The sequence below is a fragment of the Oryx dammah genome, unplaced genomic scaffold, assembly GCF_014754425.2.
Source record: "Oryx dammah isolate SB20612 unplaced genomic scaffold, SCBI_Odam_1.1 HiC_scaffold_18, whole genome shotgun sequence".
In the NCBI taxonomy this organism is placed as follows: Eukaryota; Metazoa; Chordata; class Mammalia; order Artiodactyla; family Bovidae; genus Oryx; species Oryx dammah.
This window is the reverse complement of record NW_024070202.1, coordinates 30,895,162-30,914,643: the sequence shown is the minus strand read 5'-3', so window position 1 is coordinate 30,914,643 and position 19,482 is coordinate 30,895,162. Positions and strand designations below refer to the sequence as shown.

The following is a 19,482-nucleotide window of genomic DNA, read 5'->3' as shown; positions in this document are numbered from 1 at the left end:
TCTGTGCTCTTACATCCTCTCTACTAAATACTAGATGTTTTGCAGCCATGTCATGCTCTATAAAATGCTTTCACATTATCTTACTTGATTCTAACAAGATATACATGATGTATAAGAGTAGATAGCATCCATCTCATTTTATTAATAAAAAGTTAACAAAAAGGTTACGTGTATTGTGTGAGGTCATATAGCCAGTAAGAGATAAAAGTGGTAGTGGGGGGGGGGAGTGTCTTAGTTACTTCTGTCTGCTTTTAACGAAACACCATAGACTATTAAACTATAGTTTAATCAGGGGGATTAAACAACAAACATTTATTTCTCACAGTTCTAGAGGCTACAGGTCCAAGATCAGGGTGCCAGCTTCACTGGGTTCTTGGTGAAGGCCTCCGTCTTAGTTAACAGACATCTGTCTTATTTTCACATGGTAGAAAGAAGAAAGTTCTGGGGCCTTTGTCCCCTTACAAAAGTACTGACCTCATTCACTAGAGTTCTACCCTCATGACCTAATCATCTCCCAAGTATTCCATCTCCAAATACTGTCACACTGGGGATTCAGGCTTCAGCACACGAGCTGGGCAGGTGCAGGGGAATGACACATTTCGTCTATGGCAGCAGAGGCTGAAACCAGAACTCTGCATGTCCAGTCCTTTGTCATGTCTCAAGGAGACTGACCTCTTCTATCTGATCAGATGCAAATCCCACTTCATCCCAGAGGAATGATATGAACCAAGGAATAACATGTCACAAAAATATGCAGTTAATGAGACCTAGGACACTGACCCCAGTGGCCGTCATCAGCTGGCGCCAATGCCTGTCCCTGAGGGCAGGGCTCTGCAACTCGGCAACGGCTCTCAGAGAGGTCATCGTGTCCTTCACTGTGCTTTCCAGGCCTGAGTAGGCATCCCACATGCGAACCTCCTTATCCAGAGACCAGATTTCCTAAAGGAAAGTGAAAAAACAACCCAGCTCTTGCATATAGTAATATACCTTATAATCTGCCTCCTATAAAAAATTATGTGTTCTAAAAAAAAAAAAAAAAAAAAATTATGTGTTCTTTTTCCCGGATTAGGAAGAGAGTAAACATGTTTAAGCTCATAAAGACTAAAACCAGAGAAAAAAGAAAAATACCACGTACTCATGTACTAGTCCACTATGTACAAGACACCTACATACACTGGCTTCTTATTCAGTGAAATAAGAGAGTCTACAGGGCATGTGAATGAAGAGAGTTTCCTCTAGAAACATAAACACACAAGAAACTGAGATTGTTACTGGATTGCTAAGACCTTCCTCCAAAGACCTGACTTGTTTAAACAACTTTAAGACATTCAAATAGGGCCCTTGACTTGATTGTCTTCTTGGCTCATGGAACAGTATCAACAATTTTGAATAAGAAAACCCAAAATGAAGTAACAATTTCAGTACAAAAGGACAGTGCTACTTAGAGGAAAAAAAGCAAAAGAGTTTCAGCTGAGATGGGTTTTAAACTGTAACTCTGCAGTGAGACCGTGCAATGGTCAAGGACACAAGCAGGAAAGTGAGCAACGAGGAGCACAGTGACCCCATGCCATCCGAAAGAATGACGGGACATTTCAGTTAGGGTTCTTGGACCAGGAGAAAATGGGAGAAAAAGATGGGAAGAGCTGGTTGGAGTGCAACACAAGACTGAGTTTGGGCAAGGACATTCTGGGGCAAGAAGAGAGCAAAAGGCCCAGCCTCTCACTGCTATGCATTTGGCTTTATTCAAAGAGGCTTTACTTTCTTTTAGAGGGCACAGGACAGTGGCAATTAGATACCAAAACACAATATTCAAAGAAGCTGAGTTCTGTTGTATCGAGCCCCGCTGTGATATCAGAGTAGGCAGTTAAAAGTAAAGATCATAATATTTCATATATTTCCACATGTTACCCCAGTGAGCTGCCCTAAAGCCCAAAATCAAAAGGTACCTTTGAAGATACAATACACTTATGGTTGCTAAGGAAAGAATTCAACAGTTTAATACGCCTAACCCCTCAGCCCTGCTCTTCACCTCTTTTTAACTCTAGACAGCCACAGAGTGTGCCTGAGTATAGCCGCTGCTCATCAATTCATTAGTCCTAATATGCTTTTATACACTCATTCACAGAAAGGCAGGCTTGATTACAAGTGCAACTGGCTAGAGTGGGAAAAAAATTCCTGTCTCAAATCATCCTGTTTGAAGTAAATAAGGACATGCGGCCCAACATAGCAGATTCTAGGTTAGGGAAGATGGAAGGAGGTGGTGCAGAGGAAGATAAATCGTCATCACAGACAGTTATGGAACTTGCCTTGGCAAACCTTCTGAGTTCCACTTCCATCTGCTCCACATTAATCTGCCTCCACTGGGTTTTAGTCCAATTATCAATGCTTCTCTGAAAACGCACAAGCAGATAAAAGTGTCAACAACATTTGGTGAAAGCAAGTCTCCACAGCAAAATATATAAACTGATGATACACAGCAACTCCATCATCCAGGGGAAAGTCAATTACTTAAGTATTAACTGCACCTGTCAAAGCTTCCCTAACACCAAAACAAAAAAGTTATCAGAACATGTCAAACTTAAGGCTAAAACATTGTGATACATTAATTTCTAGAAGCAGTGGCAAATTCCATACACATACCATCATTATCATTTAATCCTGAATAGTTTGAATGAATTGATAAATAATGTTACCATTAAATATCATATTTTTATAATTCTATATGTAGATAAGCTTTGGGGAAAAAACCTTCAACCATTATAGCCAAAACTCTCGTTTCTTGTAAATGTATTTCTATATGGCTTTCACCTAACTTCAAAGAAAATCTTGTATAACACATATTGCAATATGCCTAGTTCCTTAGAACTTATTTTTATACTTAAGTTTGTAACTTAACTAGCAATATACAAATTATTTTTAGCCAGGCCTGTTTATATATGCACACATATATAAGTAGAAGCATGGGTGTATATGTGAGTTTGTATGCAGAGAGGACCATATGTATGCAATATATATTAATTTTTATTTATATTCTATAGAACTCTCTAGAAGGACTTGAGACTCATACCAAGTTTCATTGAGAACTGAAAACAAAAACCACGAATAATTCAGAGAAGAATCTTCAGCTAACAAGTTATAGGAACTCTAATTCTGGGGCAAAAGTTTAACAATCACATATTTTAAGATATTATAAAATTATGCAGACACTATAAATTGCATATTTATACAAAAGAAATACTAAAAGAAAAAAAAAAAAAAAACAGGCATGCTTTCAACAAGCAGTGTCTTACTCTAACATAAATAATGACATCCCAGAGCCCCTTGAGCAGCTTCATCTCTTTGCGACACTGCTTCATTTGTTTGTACTCTGGAAGAGCCACTTCAAAAAGATGAGTGGATTCCTGCATTTGCAGCATCTCTTCTTCCAATGCCTCAAGCTCTTCATTTGCCTGAGGAGAAAGCAGAAACACAAACATACCTAATATCCAACAAGCTGCCAGAGAAGAGAAGCCACAGTGTTACAAGCCAACGTTGTAACATTTACAACGTTGATTTTTAAAAGAAAGAGAAATCTGATGTCTAATTATTGGTAGAATGTAGAAGGCTTTAGATGAGCAAACTCACAGCTACTCAAAATGCTAGAGTAGACTATCAGTGACTACAATAATGATATCAATACCTTCCCCATACACTATTTCAGCAAAATCTGCTCTGGTATCAAATTGCTATGAATACAAATTTTCCTCTTGATTTTCCTCATACAGCTGGGGACTTTTCTGGGGAGCAAAAGAGGTGCAAGAAGCTTCCACTGAAGAATAAATGACTTAAAAATATAAAACAACCTTCAAATTTAAAAACTGTCCTAGAGATTATCAATACACTAAATATTCTCAGGTGGCGTTAGTGGTAAGGAACCTGCCTGCCAATGCAGGGGATATGAGAGACACAGGTTCCATCCTTGGCTTGGGAAGATCCCTTGGAGGAGGGCATGGCAACCCAGTCCAGTATTCTTGCTGGAGAATTCCATGGACAGAGGAGCCTGGCGGGCTGCAGTCCATTGGGTCACAGAGTTGGACACGACTGATGAGACAGAGCACACACATGAAAAATTTCACCATATGGTTATATTTGGCTCATCAGTGTACAACAGTCTATGTTTTACACCAAATATAAGCTGACTCTTTTCTTTCTTAAAAAGCCAATTCCTTTTTTTTTGATAAGCCAATTCTTAATTTTAGTTTTTATTAACATACCAGTGTCTTAATATGGTCAAGTGCAAAGAGTACAAAAGAGCGTGCATGCAGGAAAAGCTGGAAACCCAAGGTCCTCTCTCCCATTCTTCTGGAGGCTGTTTCTCTAGTTCTCAGTTCTCTACACAAGTTGTGCTTATTGATTTATCAAGTTTGGACATGACAGATTTACTGGGTTTGCAAACAAAGGATTTAACGTTGCTTTTCTACTTTATATTTTCTCTCGACCTTCTCTCAATATCCAACAATTCTATTACTTTAGGTCTTTTGAGTTTCTTAACTTTAAATACCCACAGTTAATCATTTATCAACTTTCAACTCTCTTAATTTCCTGCAACGCAAATTAGAATATTAGCACTCTAACATTCTTTCATGATGTAAGTTGTTTCATTTTTACATGTTATACCTTTATAAACATTAACTGCAATTCTCTTAGTATTACAAATGTTAGAAAAATTCCATACACATAAAAAGGGGTCTGGCTATGAGCATACACACCATCCAGCTTAGGAAATACTTATTACTAATAACTTTAAATGACCTTAATTTTATCCTTCTCTTTCCCACTATAAACGAAATCACTAAATTTGTATTTAACATCACTGATTTTATAATATTTTCACTACATGTGTTTTTACTACAAATGCTAAACTCCTAGAATTAATGGCTTGAAATTTATATGAACACTATATATTAAGAATTTTGATATATTTTATTTTTGAGGTACTTCTATATATTCATGAAAAGTATGTATTAAGTTCATTTCTATTACTTTATAGCACTACCCAGTGTGAATACGCTACAATTAATTTATTCTACTGCTGATAGTGATTTCTGTATTTCACCATTAACACTAATGCTACTAGGATTTTTATGTGCTCTGGTAAAAATGTCTTAAATAGAGTTTTGCTATCCTTTAATGGGTTGAAAGGATAGAGTTTCTATCATAAGTGAATGTTGAATGGTACCTAAAGATCTTTTGGCATTTCTTAAGATGGTTATATGACTTTTCTCTTAATCTATTAATATGATGAATTATATTAATTTTCTAATGTTAAATTAAACATTTTCCTGGAATGAACCCAACCAATTTTTATTGATTATTTGATTAAGTCTGGTTTAGTATGTTTGTATCTATGTGTACAGAAAAAAAAACGGCTTATAATTTTTCCTTTCTCATACTGTCCTTTCACAAAAATAAGACATGCTTCATAGAGCAATTTTTGAGTGTTCATTCTTCTTCTGGGCTCTGGAAGCATATGAATGAGGTTTATTTCCAGAAAGCTCCTTGAATTAACCTATAATCCCATCAGAGCCTGTTATTCTGTTTTAAACTAATGGTTTATATTTTTATTTTCCTATTGGTTAATTTTTCATAGTTATAGGACTATTCAGGTATGTTATTTCTTGAGATAGTTTTAGTAAGTTATGTTCCCAAAAATGTATCCACTTTGCTTAAATTTCATTGATTATATTTGACGATCTTTTGAATTTCTGCTCTTTCTGTAGTGCCATTTCCTATTTATTCCTAGGATTGTGGATTTTTCTTTTTTCCCTTTGTTAATTCCGCCTGGGACTTGTCAATATAATTAGTCTTTTCTGAGAATCAATTTTGGCTTGCTTTGTCCTCTCTTTTCTTGAAATACACATATTGGAAGTCATTTCAGCAATGATTTGTTGACGGTTGATGCATTCTGCTTTTGTTTAAATACTCTTGTTACTGAAATATAATTTTACACTGGAGAATTGGGAGAAAATCATCTATCTCCCAGCTTCCATTTTTGCTGGTGACAAGTATGCTCTTACCTCAGGTATCACTTCTAACAGATAATCTGTCTTTTCTATCTGGATGCTTTAAAGGTTTTCTCTTTGCCATGGGTATTCTGTAGTTCACTGTGATGTGTGCAGATGTTGACTTCATATTTAACCTTTATCAGTGAATATCGTCAATCAGTTGATTCATGCTTTGACCAGCTCTAAAAAAAAAAAAAAAAAATCCCAGCTACACTATCTCCACTGCTTGTCTAGTAGTCTGCTTATTCTCTCTTCCAGGAAGTCTGAGGAGAAGAGTTAGACATCATTCTAACTTCTCACTCTGTACCTCTTCATCTCTCCGGTATTTTTTATCTCCTTTCACCTATGTGCTGTCTTCTAAGTGGTTCCTTCCAATGTCATTGGCATTTCACTAATCCTCTTTTCAATTTAACTAGTTCTTTAACCACTACTGAGTTGCGTCTTTTAAAATAATTGTATTTTTCATTTCCATAAGTCCCTGGTCCTTTTTCAAACTCAGCTTGATCATTTTTGATAGTCTCAAAACTGAGAACTTGCTTTTTTTTTTTTCAATATTACCTTTTATTTCCATAATAAATGTTGGGTTGTTTTTTTGTGTATATGTAGCTGCACCACATGTGGGATCTTCGTTCCCTGACAGGGATCAAAGCCAGGGCCCCTGCAGTGGAAGCACAGTCTTAACCACTGGACCACCAGAGTAGTCCCAATAAACGTTTTCTAATATCTGACACTTTATTTGTGTCTGTATCTGTCATCTGCTCTTTCTGTTGGCCCTTATGCATGATGGTGTGTTTATCTTACTGTAAACTCAAATTTCACTAAATTTAAGCTGTTGAGCCCCTGAAGAGATTAGAATAAAATCACTATATTCTCTTCTATCCAGAGGAGATCTGGATTTGTTTCTATTGTGTGCTAAGAACTCTTTGTAACCATTTCAGTTTCCTGGCCTGGAAATTCCTTAGCTATAAGAGTAGTACAAAATTGAACCACAACTTTTGGGAGAACAGGCCCATGTTTACCAATTCCCAGAGGATCCTTTTCTCTGTTTTTTCAACCTATTCTGAGCAAAGACTGTCTTTTCAAAGGCTGCCTGCAGGCTACAGATTTTCCCAGCCCACACTCTCATTAAGGGTGAAAGTGAAAGTCGCTCAGTTGTGTCCGACTCTTTGCAACGGACTATACAGTCCATGGGGTGAGTTCTCCAGGCCAGAATATACTGGAGTGGTAGCCTTTCCCTTCTTCTCGGGGATTTTCCCAACCCAGGAGTCAAACCCAGGTCTCCCACATTGCAGGTGGATTCTTTACCAGCTGAGCCTCCAGGGAAGCCCTCTTAAAAGGATCTCCTCCTTTGCCTTGAAAGGGCTAATTACAAAGTTCTAGACTTCTGGTACTTTGATTTGCCCCCATAGCAGCACAGAGTTTTATGTTCCCCTCTGCTTTCCATCCTGGTTTCAGCTACTCTATTTTCCTGCCCTTTAAAGATTTCTCTTGTTTTCTTGGGAACTCAGCAATAGATTTAGAATTATGTTATTTGTGGACATGTTTCAGCATCTGTTTTACAAAAGAGGGATTTTCGAAATGGCTAGTCAACCACACTCCCCAGAGTCAACAGCCTTTTTAATTATTTCCCTATTAGTTCTACTAATTATTCCTACAAATATAAATCTAATTATTTTAATTCAATTGTTCATTGTATCTTTGTCTATGAAGAGAGAATAGCACATAATATAAATTTCCCAGTAATTGGTTATAAAAGGAGAAATGTACCAGACCACTTCCCTTGTTCCTGGTGGGTCAATGGTTTCCATCTTTTGGAGTGAAGTGCCTTGAGTACCGGGACCTACCATGTCAGTCCAGAACAAGCATATACCTGACTTGGGTTGAAGCTAGTTACATAAACATTAGACACGCTTGCTGAACAAACACATAAGAAAATGACTTCAAGATAAAAGTAACCGAGTCCTACTATATTCAAAACTTTGTATAAATCTTCAACATATTCTGTAGGTGCAAAGTTAAATATCTGACTTTTAAATATGTAACTATATGCTGTTATAGTATAACATGAAAATGGTAAGACTCAATAAATGATAACTGCAGGAAATGTTTACACACAGCACATTAGTTAGTCAAGGAAAAACATCTCCCCATCCAATCTGTTGAGACCACCTGCAATGTAGATATAATCTTAAAAAAAAGAACAGTATTAGAATATTCTAACCTACTCCCTTTCCAGTGAATAAATTAACCATTTTCCCTCAGCCAAGTGAAAGAAAAGACCTCATGCTATAGAATGGTGTTTAATGAATGGTTGAAAGCAGTTAAAACTAAATTCAAACCAAAATTTGGAAAGATAAGTAAAAAACCATGTCAGCTTCAAGCTTTATAAGAGTCTAAGGAGTATTTTTTGGCCATCTGATGCAAAGAACTGACTCATTGGATAAGACCCTGATGCTGGGAAATATAGAAGGCAGGAGGAGGAGGAGGCAACAGGGGACTAAATGGATGGCATCACTGACTCCATGGACGTAAGTCTAGGCAAACTCCAGGAGACAGTGAAGGACAGAGAAGCCTGCCGTGCTGCAGCCCATGCGGTCACAGAAAATCAGGCATGACTGAGCGACTGAACAGCAACAAAAGCAGTGAACACTATCTCCAGCATGAAGTCAAGTCAGGACGGCAGCCCACACGAGCCCAGGAAAACTCCCGGTCCTGAATCTAAGCTTCAAAGTCATCAGTTAGGCTGCTAGGTTAAGAATTCTTAGAGAAACAAAGATACAATTTTTCTAATAAAATTTTAAAATGTTTTTTTCAAGCCTCATGAATTATGCACCATTTTGGATTATCTGCCTGTTACATACATTCGTATAGTCAACTATGATAAAGTAGCTCATAATGAACTAAGATTGAATGACTCAATAATATTTGTACCCAGAATTAAGAATAAGTTACGGGCATTCGCTTGAAAGGCCCTAAAACACTAGCTACCTCCAGAAAACCCCATAACATATATTTGGGGAGTAAGCATGGAGACATATACAGTGTGCAGTTGGGAGTGAGACTGAGGACATGTAATCAAGCCTAAAGTAGAGAATGAGGCAACAGACATAAATTAGAGGCGGGGGGAAGAGTAAGTTATGGACTTTCCTTACTACAATTAACAATTATGAACCAAGTGTCACACAGGAAATAGCACAATAGTCAATATTTCTCATCTTTTAAAAAAATAAACAGCTAAAATTTTAACACTGATTTTTGCCAAACTAAGGTAAAATATAGCAGTATCTCAGTGTCCAATTTACTTTTTAAAATAGCTATTATATCACACAAGATCACGGCAATCACATTACCTTATCAAGTACTGTATATGGATTTTCTGCATTAAAACGAAGGGGCGCATAGAATCTGAATCTCTCTCTGAACTCTGCCTGCTTCTCCTGATGAAGGCAGAAAAAGACAAAGTGAATCTCAAACAAACAGCTTCAACCAGTCTTATAAAACTTTTCTTAAACAAACAACGACAACAAAACAACTTTGTTAGCTGGCTTACATCAAACAAAACACAGGCTTTCCTTATAAGAGACACTTCTGCATTTTGGAGAGGTGAGACTTCATGTCTGACAGTAGCTGCAATCTTTTTGGTAGTTTCCCATCTTTCAGGTAATTCCTGCAAAAACAAAGGTGCAAATGGGAAATCACTGCAGCACCTAAAACAAACCAGCTCCACAGGATTGAATTATCCTAATCTTTCTCCGCTAACCCATGGCATCCTTTCATTCTTGTATAAGAGATGGAGTTTATACCCCAAAGATTAAAGTGACTAAAAGGCTCAGAACCAGGCTGAATCCCAGGCTGACGCACTGGCGCCTCTGGAGTCACATCTTCCAAGCACAGACCAGGTTGTCCTCTGAAACTGACCTCAGCATAAATCAAAATATTTTCAAAATAAAACACAAATTACCAAATTATTTTGCTACTGAGGGAACAAAATTAAGTGCTCTGGAAATGACTTGGTTGATCTAACACCTAGAAATGGAGCCATGTTTAGCCAGTGAAAAAAAGATGTTTTGGATCTGGTGGGGCAGAGATGAAAACATGAAGCAGTCTTGTCCTTCATTTTCCTCTGACTCCCAAAGCTGAGTTTGTACTCGCTCTGGATGGAGAGTTTGAACGTTTGGGTTAATTGTAAATGAAAGGATTTTCAAAGTAAGATGAGGCAAAGGGAAGGGAAGATTAATTCCTACTTGATGGAGGACAAAGCAGTCATAAATTGTTCAGGTAGCAACTCAACTCTGCTATCCTGACTACAATGCAAACGGCAAGAGCAACTTACTTTCTCTGAAGAGCCCTTCTGTGTAACTGCTGTTGAAAAGCATTCCTTGTGTCCAGACTAAGAAAGCACTGTTTGTCTGGGTCATCTCCCAGGACACTGAAATTGTTTTGTTACACAAAACCACACATGGTGATGGGATTCTACTTGTGTATCTGAAGTACAAAAATCAAAGGTTTTAAAGACTATTTTGTAACCTTTGATAAATATTTGATAAATGATTCAGTAACTGTCAATTATGAACAGTGCACTGTGCTAAGTATAAATTGTATCTGAGTGGTGGAGGAGGGCTACAAAGATAAAACATATGCTTTAGATGGATATTGATATATCATCTGTCAGTGTGAATGAGAGGCACACAAAATTACTTTTTTCATGACAGAACCTGTTAACTTCCATCAGGAGGTGTTATGAAATGAAAATGCAACAAGGTATCATGATAGAAACACCCAACCTGGCCAGGAGCTGAGAGACTTGGGCTCTAAAGCTACCTGCTTTTCATCTTGTTTCTCCATTCTTCTCAACAAAACTCTGCATCCTCATCTGTACGTAGTCTCACTCTGCAATTCCAACTGACCCCACAGAACCTAAAAGTTTCATGGAGTCCCTCAGGGCCATGGGAGAGAAGACATGAAGAAGTCTCGGTGAGCTCGGCGTCCTTAACCTTCTTCAACTACACTAGACCCGCTGCTATCTGCTTTGCATTTGGGGATACCAAAGAAGCTTCCGCTTGATAAAAAGTAAACTGTCATTGAAAACCAATAGATTAGATAACCTCCAAAGTCTAGCTGATACTGGTTCACTCAAGGAGGAGACACTGCCTCAGAGGCTCACAGCAATGAGTGGATTTCAACAGGGAGAGATGAGGGTGAGATCCCTCGATATTTTGTAAGGTTTCCAACGCAGAATGGAGTGAGAGTGTGGGCTCTATGGAAACTGGACAGGATTCTGAGGCCAGGGGCAGTCAATGAAGGTTTCTTAACAGGGAAGGGACTTTAAAAAATCCATAGATTACAGGTGTAATCTAGCTTCAGAGCATACTGTAGACAGAGTATGAGGACACAGACATGCCCAGGGGTTTTAAGCAGCAAAATGAGCACAGGCAAGTTTGGGGCAATGTTGTGACTGCTAATGATTCTGAAGGAGAAAAAGTAACTCTTACAAATGGCTTCAATTAAAACAATCTGGTACATTGTTAGCCCCCACAAGCAACTGGGAACTGCCTATCAATCTTATATTTTCCCTTGATCAGCATGAATTACCAGCATCGAGACACACACAGAGCTAAAAGTGTGGTTCCCTTTTGAAATCTTGAAAAGCTTAGTATTTTCAATATGGCCAAAACTGTAAGTAGTGAGTCAAACTTATTTTTACAGAAAAAAAAGCAGAATACCACATTTGCTTTTATTCATCTTGGAAGCATTAGAAAGCATGTAAGCTAAAAAATGCATAAAAGAATTTTAAATCTTTCGCCGGACCACTGCACTAAAATTGAATATATGAACCTAACAGTCAGAACTAAGTGACTTGATCAAACATGTCTCCATCACCACTTACACTTTCCTCATTAACTTATTGTTGAACAATGTATATAAGGTGTCTCATGTGTCAGGAAAATTTGTCAAAGACTTAAAAATGACAACAGAAATGACTGGGACCTAGCTTTAGCAAAGTGTGAGCCAAACTTTTATAATACAAATTCTGGAGGCCATGACCCAAATCCCCCTATCAGTTCCTTCTATTATGGCTGGTTTCTCTATACAACATATTTTCAGGTTCAAGATCTGACTCAAAGAAGATCCCAATCTTCCTAAAAACAAGCACACATAGTATGTTCTACGGTAATTATTTAATCTCTCACTCTTGTTATATACTATCTATCCACATTGCCTTTCACTCCAAATCAAACTAGATTTTCTTTTAGAGACAGATTTTACTTAAACAAAGTTTAATAATTCATATACAGTAATTCTTTGTAGCCCACGGAGCACTTGTAAATGCATTGTTGCAGTGAGTCTTCGCAAAACACAATGTGGACTATGAAACGGAGCAGAAGTGAAAACCATTTTGGCAGTTCCTCAAAAAGTTAAACTTAGAAGCCACATGACCCATAATTCTACTCTTAAATTTTTTTCAGGAAAGGAATGAAAGCAGGTACTCAAATACTTTTGCACTAATGGCCACAGCAACATTATTCAAGACAGCCAAAAGGTGAAAAGACCCCTAATATTCCTTAATGGGTGAAAGGCTAGACAAACTGGAACACGAACACACATGAACACACACATGAACACACACACACGAACACACACACACACACACCCCTGAACATCATTCAGCCATAAACAGGAATGAAGTAGTGATCTATGCGACAATGTTCATGAATCTCAACAACATCCTGCCACGTGAGAAAAGCCAGACACAGAAGGCTACATATTGAATAAAACCACTTATATGAAGTTTCTACAATAAGTAAATCCATAAAGACAGGAAAAGACTGGCAGTAGCCCCGGACGGATGGCAGGTAGTAGGGGAGTAGAGGGGAATGACCACTAATGGACATGGAGTTTCCTGGAAGGCGATGAAAATGTTCTGAAACTATAATAGAGAGAGGCAGTGGTTACACAACCTTGTGAATGTACTAATGCCACACATTTTGAAGCGGTTACTTTTATGTTATATGAACTATGAATTTCACCTCAATTTTTTTAAAAAACATGGGGAATCGGAGACAGTATAGACAAATGTTAAAAGTGAGGGATCTTGAGGGATATTTTACTGAAGAGGAAGCATGCTCTGAGACAAACATATGATATGGATTTGCAAAAAAGAAATCCTAGTTTGAGTTCCATGCTCTAATCACTGAACTAGACAAAATTCAATAAAAAGTTGTTTTTTTTTTTTTACTTAATGCAGAAACCGATCACATTGCAAAGTCAAACATAAACCCGTCCTGGAAGCTGGTAGATGATGTAAATATATAATCTATCTATAGAATTTCAACATGAACATGGGAATAGCATCTCAATGGTGAGATTTTTATTCATGAATTCAGTTATAACCACAAAGACTTTGTATGTCATTTGGCACACAGCAGCCAAGTCAATCCAGAACATAGAAAGAGCAGGGTGACACAGAAACCCTGTTTAGGAAACAGTGATTTCTCCATCCAAATTGGGCTTTATTTATTCGTTATTAACATGTCCATGATTTGTTTCCAAAGACTAGGACAGTTCTCAACTGACAGGCAATTTTAGATGAAAAAGAGAGTTGGAGTTCATTTCACATGGGAAAGTGAAGATATAAGAGGAACCCCAAAAAAGTCCTTGAGAGACTCTCTATTACCTGAATACCTCTAACACGAAGATGGTGAAGCAGAGCCATGCAGAGCAAGGATTTGGGCATGAAATATCCCTAGATTTGTACGTCCTGGCTTCATTACTTGAGTGGCCCTGAGAAAATTATTAAGTCCCCTTCAGCTTCAGATTCCTAAGCTGTAAAATGAAAACATTAATATCTACAGTGTATGTTGCTACGAGGAGTCATAAGAGAGTACACAGGAAGGAAGAATGAACGTGGGTACAGGAGGTGCTCAGTTTATGGTGATCGTGACTATTTTACCCCTACACTCACCTTTAGCTGGGCATAGACTTGCTCAGGCATCTTCTGGCCATACATTTCCAAGAGTGTGATGGTTTCTTTCAGTGGTTCAAAGAGCTCATCAGTAGCTCTCTGTCGGCTTCTTACAGCCAGAAGATGTCCCATAATGTCAACTAAACCATCATGATCGCCTTCACTTAATTCTCTCTTAAGTCCAGCATCTGCCTCCTTTATAAATTCTTGTAGTTCATTCAGGCTATAAAGACAGGTATGTACATACACATATACAAACACAAATTAAACTCATGAAAACTTAGAAGAATAAGGCTTTTGACTGATTCTTATTTTCAGTTTTTACCTAAGTAAATGCTTGTTAACTGTATTATAAAACTGGCAATTTTAATGCTCTTAAAATTAATACATCAGTTTTAAGAAGCAGTCAGGTATGAGAAGTTATAATTCCAAACGCCAAAACACAAAGGGCTACCTGTCGATGACAAATCTCAAAAGATGCTCCTGAAACATCCAGCTCCATTTCCTGATGATGTTCAGCAAGCTCACTTTAAAAGGCTTCATGTCCACCTTGAACCAACTATCAAACACCCTGAAGTCGTCAAACTTGCTCATCTGAACATACAGAGCCTCATAAATGTCAATCTATAATTAGAAAAAAAAAGAGTCACTGAACAACAACTCAGTCAAAACCCAGAAACTAGACTGACTGCTTAAGGTTTTCCTTGCCTGTTCTTTGAACTGCTCAAGTGTTGGTGATTGTTCAGGGACCTCTTCATTCACGTGAGGCTCCACCTCCTCGGCCGACACAGTAGGGCCATACAGAAGGAAGTGCTTCATGGACTCAGCTCGGTCTTCCACCCAGAGGTAAGCATGCGTGTCCAGGGTGTTTCTGAAGTCCAGGACTTTGCTGATAACGTCGGCTACTCTCCTCATGATCTCCTGCCTGCCTTCTGCCAGGCCCAGCATGCTGTCCACATCACTCTAAACAACAGCAGAGCCAAGCCTTTACAAAACTCAACCGTATTCTCTCAATTAAGTGCCATCCAACATTCTCCAAGGCCAGTCTTCCAAAGGAGAATAGTTAGTAAGATAAAAAACTGTGTTGCCTTTCCCAACTTTTCTTTATGCTCATTATCCCAATTAATTTTGAATAATTAATATAAAAGCTAATTTTATAATAATTATCATTAATATACATATATTTGTATGGGCATTACGTATTCAAATGTCTGGGTAGTTGAGTAAGCACATTTGTTTTGAATTCAGGGAAGTTGGCAACCCTCTATATCCTTTTCTGCCTTTTCATCTGAAATATTGTTTAATATTTTCCCTTTTGCATTTATATATCAAGAATGAGGTGCTTTCTTTCATGTGGCTTTATCCCATTTTAAAAGGCTGTTCTAAAATTCCTGATTTTCCTGGCTGCCTCAGGATTAGCTCACAGCATCTTGCTTTTAGGTTAGTTACAAATAAAATTAACCACACTTGGTATAAATACAGCACAAAAGTGTGAACATCAGATTAGAGAACACTAGAACTCAAAATTGAAGTTTATTCAGAATAAAAGCTTTGGAATTAGCTTTGCATTTGTTTGTAACTCTAAACATATGTGCAAAATTGGATAAAATATATGTAAATATGTTGAACTTTTAAAAATATATAAACTTTTTAAAGAATTTGTTGTTTCCTTTTAGCTTTCCTTGATCTCTCTGTATTCTATTTTCTGCATTCAGTATTCAGTATCACTATTAATAAATGCATGTATGAGCTCTTAATCTATTACGTACATATAATTAACAATAAATGCAATATCTTTTTACAAAGAGCATACCTGGTAGTTTTCTGTTTCCAGATGCGCTGCCACTCGCTTCATCTGGGCAGACATTCTGAAACTACTGCATAGCATTTCTTCCACCAGATCATAGACGCCATCTCCAGCCTCTCTTTCTAAAGAAGGCTTAAACAGAATTTCTGGGGGCATTAAGATCATTTGTGCTTGAAAAAATGGTGCAGGTTTCAATTGTTTCTCTGTGTTCTTCAGGAAGAAGTCTAAGTCATGCATTATCGCTTGAAAAAAGCCTTCCACCACGATGTCATCAATAAATTCTACATAAATCTTCCAGGCATCCAGAGAAGGATTGGCTCTGAATAGCTTCCTATTTTCCTACCAACAGCAAGTATTAATAGATCAGTATAGACAACAGTGAGTATAAAAATGAAAGCTGTTCATTTAAATAGTACATTAAAGGGGCTGCATTTAGGGGTACAACATAGAAACATTCAAATGCTTGGCTGTAGAATCTTAAGCCAGATGGCAATGACCTAAGCAGGATTTTGTAACACTTAGATGATTTATACAATACATTCAAAAGTCATTCTTTAAAGGAGAAATCATTATGAAGACTGCTACCTACAAATACACACAAAAACTACACTATTTCCCAAAGCATCCTAGATGGACGAGGCCTGGGACTTGACCTTCCAAGCCCTCTCCTGCAAATGAAGTTCCCCCACCCAGCCAGTTGTCCAGAGAACACTGCGCTGGGAAACCAGAGATCACTCAGTCAGCACAGAGTGACGTGCTCTAGGCCATTCTTGGAGACTTGCACTGTACTTATGTTAAAGTCCATTAACCTGGTTTAACTGATTGTTTCCAAACATGAAATTATTTTGGGCCACCCACCTATGAGCAGCTGGAGGAGTAATACTAACTCAGCTTGGGAAACACTGACCTGGGGAAGTCCAACCTGCCTTTGTGCTTTAATAACATCAAATTCTTTAACCTCTGCATCTCCCCATGGGTGGGTCAATGGGCACAACAGCCCAGACATGGACACAGTTAAGGATGGCTAGAGGTTGGGCACAGTGTGGCAGGTCGACGGACAGAGATTTGAAAAGGTCAGGTGAGCAACAAGGCTGGTTCCAGGGGTACGTTCCGAGTGGGAAAGGTTGAAGTCTATACATGCCAGGGAGTAGATGCTGAAGACAGAAGCTACTGTGACACAGAGAAAGTGTGTTAGTCACTCAATCGTGTCCGATTCTTTGTGACCCTGTGGACTATAGCCTGTCCATGGAATTTTCCAGGCAAGAATACTGGAGTGGATTGCCATTTCCTTCTCCAAAGGAATCTTCCTGACCCAGGGATCAGACCCAGGGATCAAACCCAGGTCTCCAGCACTGCAGGCGGAGTTCTTTATCATCTGAGCTACCAAGGGGGACACAGAGAAAAGATGACAGCAAAACAGCCGACGATAAGGTAATTATGCTTTCTTTGATTATTCACCACTGTGGAGGTATGATCCAGGATTCAAAGGTGTGTGCTACAGGCACAAATCACAACTACAGACGTGATTCTCAATCCTGATAAAGCAGGGCAGGAATTAGCACAGTTTTGAAGGGTTTTTTTTTTTTTTGCCTTTAACAATTTTAAGAACTGCTGTTTTCAGGGATGCTGTCTTTTCCACCATCCAGGTGGAAGCATTCACATCTGTGTGTTGTATATGACCCACACCTCTGGAGCCAGGCAGTACACACCCCAGACAGCTGTGCACAGCAGTCCTGTCTCCACTGCAGAAACCAAAAAGGAGAAATACAGAGGTCAAAGGGGTGAAAAAATCCTCAAAGATTATCTTGTTCAGGCTCTGCATCTTGAAGGTATAAAACAAAGACCTAGAATGCATCCAGCATCCCATTAATAGGAACGAGAACTAGAAGCCAGTCCTCTTGACTCCTCAAAGCAGGGTTCTTTGCAACATGTCACAGTAATACACCTGTGATTTCCTCACTGTTCCTACTTTCTCATATCAAGAGACTCAGTGTATATCACTACAGTGCCACTTACAAGAAGTTGTTATAGTTTCAATGATTTACAGTATAGGGAGGAAAAGAGAAAGGAGAGCTTTGGGTGACTGAATGATCACTTGGGTCCCTTCCAGACCCAATCGTCCACGGTTCTGCCCTTCTCATCATCTTAGGTGCTGACTACAGACATGTAAAATTGCAAACATCCGCTGGATCGTGGAAAAAGCAAGAGAGTTCCAGGAAAACATCTATTTCTGCTTTATTGACTATGCCAAGGCCTTTGACTGTGTGGATCACAAGAAACTGTGGAAAATTCTGAAAGAGATGGGAATACCAGACCACCTGACCTGCCTCTTGAGAAATCTATATGCAGGCCAGGAAGCAACAGTTAGAACTGGACATGGAACAACAGACTGGTTCCAAATAGGAAAAGGAGTACGTCAAGGCTGTATATCATCACCCTGCTTATTTAACTTCTATGCAGAGTACATCATGAGAAACGCTGGACTGGAAGAAACACAAGCTAGAATCAAGATTGCCGGCAGAAATATCAATAACCTCAGATATGCAGATGACACCACCCTTATGGCAGAGAGTGAAGAGGAACTCAAAAAACTCTTGATGAAAGTGAAAGAGGAGAGTGAAAAAGTTGGCTTCAAGCTCAACATTCAGAAAACGAAGATCATGGCATCCGGTCCCATCACTTCATGGGAAATAGATGGGGAAACAGTGGAAACAGTGTCAGACTTTACTTTCTGGGCTCCAAAATGGAGCTGCAGATGGTGATTGCAGCCATGAAATTAAAAGATGCTTACTCCTTGGAAGAAAAGTTATGACCAATCTAGATAGTATATTCAAAAGCAGAGACATTATTTTGCCGACTAAGGTCCGTCTAGTCAAGGCTATGGTTTTTCCAGTGGTCATGTATGGATGTGAGAGTTGGACTGTGAAGAAGGCTGAGCGCCAAAGAATTGATGCTTTTGAACTTGGTGTTGGAGAAGACTCTTGAGAGTCCCTTGGACTGCAAGGAGATCCAACCAGTCCATTCTGAAGGAGATCAGCCCTGGGATTTCTTTGGAAGGAATGATGCTAAAGCTGAAACTCCAGTACTTTGGCCACCTCATGTGAAGAGTTGACTCATTGGAAAAGACTCTGATGCTGGGAGGGATTGGGGGCAGGAGAAGAAGGGGATGACAGAGGATGAGATGGCTGGATGGCATCACTGACTCAATGAACGTGAGTCTGAGTGAACTCCGGGAGTTGATGATAGACAGGGAGGCCTGGCGTGCTGCAATTCATGGGGTCGCAGAGAGTCGGACATGACTGAGTGACTGAACTGAACTGAACAGAGGTGTACTGAGAATCGACAGCCACAAAGGGCATGGCATGGAAAGGCAGAACTTACCCACCTTCTACTGGCTTTCTATGTCTTTCCCCAGAACTACACTCCTCACTGGAAGTCTGAGGACCAAGCTCAAAATGATGTGCTAATAAGAGTTGGGGCAATCATTTAAAACACAGATTACAGAAACAAGTAATCGTTTCATTTCTATTTTAAAGTTGCATTCCCTCAAGTTGGAAGCTCTCCACAGTTCTTGGTGACTTCAGAGTTTCTTAGTTTTTTACTTAAAGGCAAAAAGCAGAGTCTACTTACTAGTAGAAAAACTCCAACCTTATTCTGTGAGAATAACA

The 19,482-nt window shown here is 38.7% G+C and overlaps 1 protein-coding gene across 1 annotated transcript in view; it reads right to left on the bottom strand.

Moving 5' to 3' along the window:
- DNAH11 (dynein axonemal heavy chain 11) overlaps positions 1 to 19,482 on the bottom strand; it is a 360,125-nt gene that overhangs the window by 288,234 nt on the left and 52,409 nt on the right. Inside the window, exons 15-23 of the mRNA XM_040260639.1 lie at positions 15,821 to 16,153; positions 14,716 to 14,970; positions 14,462 to 14,631; positions 14,008 to 14,230; positions 9,595 to 9,711; positions 9,395 to 9,481; positions 3,291 to 3,449; positions 2,307 to 2,390; positions 781 to 939 (exon numbers count right to left, since the gene is read on the bottom strand). Of these exons, the coding sequence (XP_040116573.1) occupies positions 781 to 939; positions 2,307 to 2,390; positions 3,291 to 3,449; positions 9,395 to 9,481; positions 9,595 to 9,711; positions 14,008 to 14,230; positions 14,462 to 14,631; positions 14,716 to 14,970; positions 15,821 to 16,153 (1,587 nt within the window). The remainder of the gene's footprint in view (positions 1 to 780; positions 940 to 2,306; positions 2,391 to 3,290; positions 3,450 to 9,394; positions 9,482 to 9,594; positions 9,712 to 14,007; positions 14,231 to 14,461; positions 14,632 to 14,715; positions 14,971 to 15,820; positions 16,154 to 19,482) is intronic.